Source organism: Apteryx rowi, unplaced genomic scaffold (assembly GCF_003343035.1).
Source record: "Apteryx rowi isolate R43461 unplaced genomic scaffold, aptRow1 scaffold_177, whole genome shotgun sequence".
Classification (NCBI taxonomy): domain Eukaryota; kingdom Metazoa; phylum Chordata; class Aves; order Apterygiformes; family Apterygidae; genus Apteryx; species Apteryx rowi.
This window is the reverse complement of record NW_020448052.1, coordinates 1,519,147-1,531,104: the sequence shown is the minus strand read 5'-3', so window position 1 is coordinate 1,531,104 and position 11,958 is coordinate 1,519,147. Positions and strand designations below refer to the sequence as shown.

General features: G+C 37.9%; 1 protein-coding gene across 2 annotated transcripts in view; it reads right to left on the bottom strand.

The window, feature by feature from the left end:
- Positions 1-434: 434 nt before the first annotated feature.
- Positions 435-11,958, bottom strand: part of ATG7 (autophagy related 7) — a 133,008-nt gene continuing 121,484 nt past the window's right edge. The window contains exons 19-20 of one of the 2 annotated variants that reach the window (XR_003252717.1): positions 5,625-10,264; positions 435-1,718 (exon numbers count right to left, since the gene is read on the bottom strand). Coding sequence is in view for 1 of the 2 variants with exons in the window: in XM_026061135.1 (XP_025916920.1) it covers positions 10,232-10,264 (33 nt within the window). In the remaining variant the exon portion in view is untranslated. Of the gene's footprint in view, positions 10,265-11,958 lie in introns of both variants that reach the window. The other variant, XM_026061135.1, reaches the window with a different exon arrangement.

Below are 11,958 nucleotides of genomic sequence, written 5' to 3'. Positions count from 1 at the left end.
CCTTTTGCAGATGAATCCAAATTGCCATTCAAGGGAACAGAAACTTTAAACAGGAGTGCAGGCCTTGGGGAACAAAACTGATTTTATTTCCAACCGCACACAGACTGGATCACTAAGTTATATTACCCTCCTTTCCAACTGAGCTAACAACCCAGGCTTAATGTGGATTTGAATCCCTTAGAGACTAGCATGCACTTACTGCGACACAAACAGTTAAATTGTAGCAGTCAGGTTGGTAACAACAAATACAAGACTCTCAAACCAATACATATTTTAAAAAAGTGCACCCAACTAACTCCTTCCTTTTCCCTTACGCAACAATAACTTGGTTGCAAACCCTCAATGTTTTGCTACACACAGTTTAATGTTCACGCTGGTAATCATATCTTCCAGTAAACACATGCAAGAAAGAGCAAAACTGAAACTGCAACCAATTAAAAGTTAACAGCAGATTTATTTATTTCATCCTCTTTTACACACATACAATTTTTAAAATACATGCTTAATATAAGATTGTCTTTAGATTTTAAATCGGAGTCCTTTTAGAATCCTGAAACCCAGTTTAAGACATCATCAAAGTTGTCTAGCTTGGAGCATCCAAAGTTGGGCATCCAAAAATGGAGGCAAGTGAATTTCACTAACCACTTCTGAACATCTTGACCAAACTGAATACATTAAAAGGCATTAATAGGCAGTGTTAGAGATAAGACAGATCTGTGTCATCTGTAATCCTTCTGCTATTACTTCTATTTGCCTAGCTGACTCAGTCGTGATTGGTCTTGCTGTACCAGGCACTTGCACAGCGAGAGAGAGATTCAACCAAAGAAAGCTCAGACTTTCTTTGGATGTCTGGGATGGGAGACAGAGCTGTGACTTTCTTTGGTGACACTGGAGGTCAGTAGCACAGCTCAAGTTTCCTGCCTCAGTTCATCTTCCCAAATCCATGATTATTATGGAGAGGACAAAGTTGCTTTAAATACAAGATGTTTTTAAAAATCACAGTACTTAATCATTAATCACAAAAAATAATCTCAAAACTGTGAAAGCCAGAACATGACATTTTGGTTTAGAAAATTTCTGGAGCCAGTGTCACTCACATATATAACAACAAAACAATTTAAAAACTGTAACTTGATCATATTCTGAAACAATGTACAGTGCTGCATGTCCTAGAGGCCGAAAAGAAAACCTCCTCCTGCCCCTGACATTTACATCACATTCTTTTTGAGTATCTCAGATCAACAGGTACGTCCTCATTCTCTGTCCCTAGCTGATTTTTAAGCATCACAACACTTGACATTATCTATCCGGATCTCTTAAGGACATTTCCAAATACTAACATCAGGAAGCTAAATTAAGTAACAGATACCATCATTGCTGGCAATGCAGCTAGAATATCCCCTGCAACAGAGAAACTCTCTACACACATCAGCTGACTTGCTCCCTGTTTCTCCCATACAAATATGAGCAAGCACTTACAAAGAAGCCTATTATAAGTTTGTAATGTTTGACTGCTAAAGACAACTGAATTCCTATTCAATAAAACACAGTTAGCAAGAAACTGAAACAGCTTACCCCTGGGATTTTTGCGAGCGCGAGTCACACAGGCGTATCAGGCTGTTGGCAAGAACGAGCCAGCTACGTTCCACACGTCAGCTGCCGTCCTGCAGGGTTCACGGGGCAGAATATGCATAGCTCACTTGCTCCTAACTACTACCCTAGAGAAAATCATAAATACTGCCTAACTCAGCATGTAAGAAACATACAACAGTAACATTTTGTTTAATTAAAATGGAAAAAAAAAAACTTTTCACATCTGTGTGACTGAAATATTGTAATGTTATTACATTTGTCCCATCTATCATCTCAAAGGATACCAGACTTAGTACCAATAACAATATTCAACTACTGCTTTAATAGCCATTGGGTGGCACTTGAGTTTATTAAGAATTTTTCATTAATAGTATGCAGGACCCCCACATAATGGTCTTTTAGAAAATAAAGGATCCAAAGGAAATGCAACAGCAACTTTAGATAGGCAGGATGAAACTAATAAAACTGAAATTATCAGGCCACCTACATTACTAAAAAGAAAACAAAAACCTAAAAAGAGATACAGAACCTTTTTAGGACTTTGGCTTAGTGTCTCATCTGAAAAATTCCTTTAATTATGTGGTTCTTAATAGTGCTGAAGTTTGACACAGACTAACGTAATTGGAAGAAAGACCATAGCTTATGGCAGTCACCGACACCACCTCCCTGAATACATGGCCTTTCTTTGAATTTTCCCTTAAAGTGCAACACAACGGCCCTGTCTCCTCGGTGAGAACTGACACAGAGTATAGCCAACAGGACCCATCTAAAGTCTCTACTGTGCTAAGGTTTACAGAGTCTCGCAGCTGTTACTAGTCAAACAAAAGGACAGTGATTCTTTGTGTACGACAGTAATAAATAAATGCAACGCTTTTATAGTCTGTCCCATAACACTGTGAATAAGACCTAGACAGACATCCGACTTTTCACATTCATCGGATGACAAGAATTCCTGACATTACTCCTAACAGTTTAGCAGCCAAGTCCTGCGGCGACGTCAGTGGGAGTTTTGCCCAAGACAGAATTGCAGATGCAGCAGCTGAAGGCTCTCCTGCACCGTGCCTATCTGCTGCAGCCAGCGCTCCGGCAGGCTCGGAGACACCCTGCAAAGAAGCAAACCTTGCCCTGGATCCACCCATTTCAACCACGTATTTATAGCTGATATAATTGAAGAATACCGCTTACAGGAAAGGAATCACTGAAATCTGCCAGGAATCTTCTGTCATGCCAATGCATGCTACTGAGAGTAAGGAGGGAGATCTGTTTAAAGCTGAAGTACAGCCATCTGCCCAGTAGTACAAAAACATATTTCTTTTGTTTGCATTACTTCCAAAATAATAATGGAAGCTTATGCTCAGGCCTTTTCCTTTTTCCCCTCCCCCCTCCCTCAGCATATCAGCAGTGGATTAAGAGTGCTTTATTACAATAGCTGCTCTGGTAACATCTACTTACAATTATTTCATTCATAAATAGCTTGAATAGAAATGTGGATCTCCTGTTTTAAGTAAACTTCAACAATGGTGATTTCAACAATTCCAAAGGATAAAACACATTCAGTGTGGCTACCCATAATAGCAAGGCTGCCTCAGATAATTCAAAACCCTCATCCCATCCCCCCTCACAAAAAGAAGGAAAAAAAAAGAAAAAAAAGAAAAAAAAAGTTGAAGCAAGTATTACAAGAAAAACCAACAATCCCTATTTAGGGAAGAGGCAATTCAAACCAAAGCTGCCAGTGATGTCATTTCATTTATATGTTCACTGAGTCACAGGTTCCTGAGGAAGTGGTAACACCTACAGAATTACTGTATAAATGGCAGACTTCAAAACATTAAATGAAAATAAAAGACTTTTAAAGACAACCCCCCCGCAAAGCAAATTCATGACTACTTTATAGATTTTTCTCTCCTCTTACACTAATTTGAATGAAGTCTGTCACTAGAAATTAATTTGCTTGGCAAAAAAGGCCACCATCCTCCACACTCTGATGTTCATCCCTGTCGCTCCCTATTGGTGAGGCACCGAGGATCGTGGGAAGGGACAAGAAACTCCGGAAAAAAAAGAAAGAGAAGGACACCAATTTACTAGCAGTCAAAAACTAATGGTTCAGACGCACTCGGAGTGAACCAGACTGGAACCGCCGCTGTCCTAGCCTTCCTTCCAGGCCTGCCGACACCAAGCAGAAACAATTTCAGCAGCATTTCTCTGCACATACTTTCAGCCCATACTGGTTCGGATTTAGAAAGCAAATTCATTCCAGAAATGAGAAGCCAGCTTGCATTTCAAATGCACCCACCAGCCTCCTGCACTGCTGCCTCACCTTGACAGCGACGTGTAAGCTGCAGTTTCTTAGCCGAGGGCACAGAGAGCAAAAACCATCACCGGCCTGCTCTGCGAGAACGAAACGGGGCCTCGCTCTCCCCCTTTTCATCCATGTAGTGCGTAGCAGCACTTCACTAACCAACCAAACAATGAATCATTCTGCAGAGAGCTTACAAAATCAAATGTCCTGATGCTAAAATGTTAAAGTAGTTACATTTAGTCTCCTCAAGTTTTGGAGGCTCAAAGACTAACGAAGCAACATTCCACAGCCAAGGGGTGTAAGAACAGCAAGTAACGGTTTAGGAGAAAAATTACCAAGAATCATCTAAAAAAATCATGCTTTCGATTAGCAGCAGTATAACACTATGTATGCTACTGCTTTTTTTCTGTTAGCTTACTAAAATATTTTATTAACAAATAATTTGAAATATTTAGCATTTAAAATGAAACGTGTGTGGGTGTGCATGTGACCTGCACTTCCAGAGGCAAAGTCCATTGTGCTTTATATCAATGTCCTATATAAACATCTATTCAAAAAACAACAGTAGGAAACAGCCATTTAGACAGCTATAGTCAATGCAAAGACAGCATGTACTGCAGGCCAGCCAGGAAACACGGCACGTTTGTTTTTAGAGCTCCCTTATTATCCCCAAGCCCAGGGAAGTGCCTGCAAGATGCTGCAACCGCCAGGGAGCACTGGTCTGACTAAACAGAAAAACACATGATACACGTGAAGTTCAGGCAAACAGTTATGGGGCACCTGACAAGACTGCCAGAGAATGTCGAAAAAATGTCACCTGAACTGAAACAAGCTGCGGTTAAGCCACAACAGGGAGAGACTGTATTCGCAATTATTGAGGGCAACAATTAGAACTTGAAATTATAGTTGGTTAGGATACTCATCTGCATCCCTGTCCTGGGGTGAGATCATTTGAACTGAGAAATGAGAAGAAAAATGTGATGCCCTAAGGTACAAGATACCTTAAGGTACTTAGCAGTGTCGCTACTCAAGCATATTGCTATTAATTTTACTGGAAGTAGCTTCAGTCATCCTTCTGCAGTGCCAATTTCTTTGGCCAGGTTAAAATAATCCTCAAGTGACTCACTCAAAAGATTTCACTACAACTTGGACTGAACACTAATCATTGGTTGGTGGAAGCATACGGAGTGCTGAATTTCAGCTACCATACTTAAAAGGAAAGTGGCTACAAATGAGCCCAAACCACAGCCTATTTTGGCCAACACTACTTGACTTCAAACAATACTGGGTCAGAGCAACAGATTAGTTCCTTTGACCTGGGAAAACTGATTATGGAAAGCAAAATTATTTACTCCTTGCCAAGTAGGTATATCCTACTTCTATACATTTGACAGCTGAGGAATTAAGAAGTACAAAAAGCAGGGACTGTTAACCTCCCTGTGCCAACTCAGTGGCGGTGCTGTCACAAAACAGGGTGCCCTGCAGTCCCTATACTATTCAGTATGAACTCACTAGGAAGAGTCACTGCTGTCAGTGCTAGCAGACCAAAGAGTACCAATAAAAGTAACATGAGACTGAAAACAGTCTTCGCCAGTAAATTGTTTTTTCTTTCAAGACCTGTGATATCCTGCACAGATGAGAAAATGAACTTCTTTCTTAAATGATTACACTGAATAGCTGAAATGATAACAGAGAGGGAAAGGTATATTAATTTTAAACCTTAAAGCATTACCTGTGTGGTGCCACAATATTTTTAAACATTGTTATCATTGCAGGGAAAGTCCAGGCAGCTGCAAGGGCAAGAAACCTGCTATTGGAATGGGACAGGTCAGAAGATTCTTCTTAAATTAGGAATTTACACATTGCCTGACTGGGACAATCCCGAGTCCATCTTGATCTGGTCTTTTTGTCTTTTACACCAGCCAACCCAGGTGCTCTGAAAGAGAAAAGGTGCACAAAACCCTTTTGCAGGAAAAGCTTCATTTTGGCAGGATTTGTATGAAAACATCCGCACTGAAATTGGAGGAAAAAAAAAAAGAGAGAGAGAGAAAGAAAAAAACCAGAAAAACAGTTGAAGAAGCCATGTCAAAAGATTTGGACAGAAACGATAACAGGCTTGGGACATCTTCCAGACTATGTTTCTTAGGAAGTCTGCTAAAGTTTACCACGTTACAAATGTTTATTTAATGGCTTTCTTTGGAGTATAACTGCGTATTTTTTTCTAAGGAAAGTATTGCATTACCACTTAAAAAATAATTAAAATATTGGGTATTAAAGTTTGGAAAAGCAGCAGGGCAAAAATCACACCATACAGCTGTTTATGCTCTCTTCAGCTTTTGTGTGCTTTTAATGCAAAGTTACAGTACAGCTAACACTGAATCAACGGACTGCATGAAAGTGGCTATTTGCACTATATTAGAGAACTGGCTGAACTTGCACTGCAGAAATGTCTCTGCAGCTGGCAGAATGACAAGAAAGGTTAGTTATGTGTCGCTTGCAACATATTGCAACATGCTTACTTTTGAGAGTGTGAGCTATCCCTCCTATTCCCATAGGATAGAGAGTTAGGTCTTTCCTTGAACTCTTAAGATGTGGCTGTGGTTATACTCTGAAGAGTAACTATATAAAAATACCTTGCTGGATCACTGTCATGGCTCTTAATGTCAAAATAAACATGCATGGAGTTCTTCCTGATCAGCAGCTCAAAGACTTTATCAGAAGCTTAGAGATCTTTTCACACATGACTGCCATTAACAGGAAACCTGCAAACTAAATTCTGCTCCACGCCACATCACATTTGGGCAGTCTCATTGGTTTTACAGTCTGACTTGAAAAAGAGGAAGAATGCTCAAAGAAAAGTTGGGAGCTGGGTGGATTCTTCAGACAGATGGCCCGCACTGTTCTAGAGTACTAAATGATGAATTAGCTATCAGCAATTCCAATTAGACTAATAAATGTACGTTTAGAAGGATCTGTTCAGTAAGAGGGAGAAAAAGAGTGCCAAGAGAAGATTCTACAGCGCATATTAAAAAACTTAGTAATGCATGAAACCCATATCAGGAAGAGTTTTCTAGGGGAGTACAAATAAGAAATTTAAAGCAATTTTTTAGTATATGGAGAAATTATTCCATTTTGCTAATACTTCTTGTTGCATATATTCACGGTAACTAGCCAAATCCTATACAAAGGAACACAGTTAGAAAGAACACTATACAGGAAGTGGAACAAGAGTATCAAAGATGACAAAAATGAAATTTCATTTCTGCTGGCTTTAATGGAGGAATGATAATTTATGCCTGATATAAAGGGCCTGCCCTGAGTGAAATATATTCCAGATGGACAGACGATAACACAGGTGAAGAGTACTTAAGAGCAGATTGTGAAAGCAAGGGTGAGAGCGAGTGAGGGCTTTAAAGAAAAAGAAGAAGAAAAAAACCCCCTGAAACAGAATCTCAAGTCCCTCATTTTCATGAATGCGGTGTCCACTATAACTTTTGCCTTTGACCAGCAAGCACACAGTAGGGACAGCACAGAACAGCAAGTAGAGTCAGTAGATGTATGAAAGCCAAAGAGAGGCCACCATACCATGAACTTTCAAAACACTCAGGAACAAAAATTATGTCCATAGTTCTCCATCGAGAACTGTGGTTTTCGGACAGTATCAAATGACTCCCCAGATGCGATATATAGGTAGCAAAGTTGCCGTCTGTGACATACAGTGCCACCCATCCCACCCACACTGCCATATAATGCCATTACATTTGTTAGTTTAGGAAGAAGAGTTGCTTCCTCTGAGGCTGCTCATTCCCTCTTCCTGATGGATTGGGTAAATCCCTGAAAAGCCAAGGTAGCTGTTAGGTTTTACAACAAAAAGATGAGTTCTGGCTTTTCACTGATGCCTAGGAGGTCATGGCAGCACAAATAAAACTTAACTTCTACCTCCGTCATGAAGGAAGCTCAAAGTTTAGCTTCTTCCATTAAACCACAATAACAGCAGATGAAAGGACTGTGCTGAATTCCTGCCTTTAAGTGCATACAAGCCAGTAAATAAAAGCGTTTAGCTGTTAATGGTAATTGAGTGTGCTTCTATTCATTTAAAAGTATTCTCGTGATTTCTCACTCAGTAAATGCTTAGAAATCATTGTAAAAGCAAAATAAGAACAATTCTGTTTTGCAAGGAGAAAGAAAATAATATTGAAGTTAGACAACGGAAGTTATTCCAAGTCAAACTGAAGTGTTTCTGAACATCAGAGACATCTGGGAAGCATATGTACAGGAAACAGCTCAGCCTGAGAGAGTTGTATGTTACTGAAATTACAGAGGTAAGGAAACATCATATTAACCCTGAGTTTTGAACCTTTAGGTCTTGTATACTTCTGCAGTTAAATAGATACTTTCAATGTAAAGATACAATGCAACTTTAACAGAATATCAAGATTTCACATATTTAAAATAATTATTAATGTTTATCAAATTTCAGGAAAGATGTTTAGTTTTGAGGTTTCAGATAACCAAACCTGCAAAAACTGCAGACTTTTGCATTCCACTCTCAGCAACTCCAGAAGATATAAATGCAGATCTCTCATTAAACTACCATGGTACTGGCTCATGATTCCAGTTGGACTACAGCATGGCTAGCAAAATGCAAATCATTTGAGATCATAAGTAGTTACGTACATTAACATAGTCTTTTAAAATGGACACTGCATGTTATCAGCCCTATTGTTCATTACCAGCCCATTTAAAGATGTTTCCTATATGATTACTAGTCCTTTTAAAAATATATTTGACTCATATATATTTCTATATTACAATGAAGTTAGTTATATAAGACATTCCCTTAGGATTACTTAATAAATGTAGACATGATTAATATGATAACTAAAAAAATACAAAAAATAACTATTTTTAGACACTTCATGCAAACCTCAGCATGTTTCAATAAATCTTCTTTTATGATCAGAATATGGGAGTTGAAGATATCCTTGCTTTCAGGCAAATTTGACCTGATAGAACTTCCTCAGATGCTGCATAAGAGAAAAGCTGTGAAATTATCTGAACCAGATATTCAGAGCTTATGTTAAGGAAGAAACTAAAATAATTGGACTGACCAACTCATTTATATATATGGGAAATAAAGATTGTTTGTCAGTTTAAATATTTTGCATTTTTTTCGGAGCAAATTAGTCCTCAACCCCCACAATATAAAGCCATAAAAAGGATTTCAAATATGATTAAATATTTCTAAAATCTATTTAAAGATAAAACCCAATAGACTCATTTTCAATTTGACAGAATTGTAGTTGATATTTTACAAATTCTTTTTTTTCCAGTTATCTTTTAAACTCGGGGATTCTCAAACTATTGCTTGTGCATAATCTGTGAAGCCATTTCTGATGCTGCAAAAACTGAAATACTTAAAATCCTACCAAAGGAAAATAGAATTAGTGTTTTTTTAACACCCATAAAATACTGCATGACAGCATCTAAGAATGGCAAAGTTAGAGAAACAATTTTTTACTCCAGTGATGCACTTCTCTATAAGCTGTGATGGAATCAGTGATCCACCCTTAAAGTGATTTTGACTGTGTAACAGGTCTTTCTCTAAGCTTCAGGGGAGCCTAACCATGATACCAACACATTTTGGTCTTTCCTGTGTAAATATAAGTCAAACCACATTTTATCTATAGCATGAAATTAGGAGTTCTTTACAGAGAATACCATCTCCATTGACACAGGCAAGAACACTCACTGTAACAAAGAAAAGGGAATCAATTGTACTACAAATATGTACTTTGAAAGAGCAAGCAATGTGGTGTAGGCTGTAGGTACAGGTTCTTTAATTACCCACTCCCAGTCTCCTTTAAATAAGAATGCAGTTTAACTCCCAATAGCAAAATATTCTTAGCCTTAATAATAAATTCTAACTAAAGAGGTCCAAATCTTGTAGAGATAAAAAAAAAGACAGTTAGACATGCTGCTTAAACATGTCTATCAACAAACAAAATAAAATCTGGGACAAATAAAACACTGAAGTCTACTTAAGCAGCATATTTTATATGTAAGCCATATTTAGAAACTAAAAGAAAAAAAAAAGCAAGAGGAGATTTAAGCATAACCACATTGCTTTAGTTATTTACATCATAAAAATGAAAATGTGGAGAATTACACCCACAGCAGACTGCTTTTATGGTGAAGATATTCATGTCAGAATATGGATTATATTTGTTTGTATTTCTAACAGTCAGAATAGGTAAGCAATCATTAACTTGTCAAATAACAGATAAAGACAGCACTGCAGTCCAAAGTAGGTCATCTTCCACCTTATTCAGCTGGCTTTCAGACTGTTTCATCATCACTCATGTCCCAGATCTGCAACAAAAAAGGAAGTTTAATTTCACTTTGGAGTTTAAATATGTTTTCAATACACCCTTATGAAATCAATTTTACTATTTAAAAGGAAGAATATCATTTATAGACTGTTGACTAGGACCAATGGAGCTTAACATTCAAACCAATTCAGTGTTTTTTCCCAGTCAGTTAACGATCTGCTCACCAATCACTATTTGTAATCTTTCTGGCTTATTTTAAAGTATACATTTCAGCATTTGTTCCTGAACTGTCAGTTTGACTATTTGCTATTCATTATTATTTACAGTTTTCAGTAGAGCAAGTAGCTATTTTGTTTTCGCTTGCTGATTTATTGGCACATATTTAATCTGGAAAATAACTTAAATAGCACACTTCTACTAGAAGTGCAGAAAATTTTCAAGACATCCATGAGGAACTAATAGTTCTCCAATACTTGATTTTGCACCCGGTCAAATATTAAAATCTCATAACCAGCAGCATAAAGATGAAAAGTTATGTGCAAACTTGCTCTTTCTTGTTGTTTGATACATTCAAAAACCATGTGGATTATTTCTGCAGTAGGATATAATTGTACTTTTACTTTAAGTACATTAGGTGTTCCTAGATTGTGGGGGGGGGGGGGAAGTGATTTTCACAGAGCACCAAGGAATCCTAAAATCCTGATCATACTAAGATGAATGTTATAAATTCATACCCATTACGAGGGAAGAGAATGCATGATGGTAAAAAAAAAAATTACATGGACTAGCAAGCACAACTAGAAAAAACAAAATATGAGCATATTCTGTACACACCCTAAAAGCTTTTTCTTCCAAAGTAATGCAGGTGCTCTTAAAAGTTTTTTTTTTTAAATGACTTTTTGGAAGCTTAGCTCATTGTTACACTAATGGCAAATACTCTTCTTCCACTTGGCAGGACTGTATTAGTTTGGGATCAGGACTAACTAACCTGGCTACATAACTTTAAGCTGGATTTGGCTCAGAACTGTTTGGTCCTGACCACTTGTACAGCAAGCTCATGGCTGCCAGCAAAACGCCAACAGTACGTAAACACCTCCTGAATGTCATTTGAACCATTTTTAAAACATTCAGAGTTCAACACAACAAAAATTGTATATTTAGTAGAAAACTTTACAATGGAGAATATAGAGATAATCAGGGTACAGCAAGTCTTGGCAATATTTTAAATTTTTTACATGAGATAAACTAATTCTGTTTGTAAAGTTAGCTTGCTTTAACAAATGTGCATTCTCCTCCCCAATAAAAAAAATACAAAGATGTGTGAAGTCATTTTGCTACATGAGAACAGAAAACAACATCCAAATAATTCCTTTCCAAATCTTTAAATTTGCATTATATCTCACATTTCTGGGATTGAAAGGAATATGGGTAACTTTTCCCTTCTCTTTTTCCAAATTATAAACAAGACAAATTTGCTGTACTTAATAGCATTACGTTTATCAATTAAAAATGAAAAACGAGATATACCGAGGTGATCTACTGCTTGACATTATCATACTATTGATTTTACAGTCGTACCTAAGACTTCTCTCTGACGTGGCGCGTTTCAGATTTGCCTAAGCTAGCAGCATCACCGGGGGAGCCCCCGACCTTTCTGCCTGCGAGAGCGGCAAGGCCGTTCCCGCGGCAGACGCTGCTCTAAAGGGTGGGCTCCTCGCTGGAGACGGCCCAGCA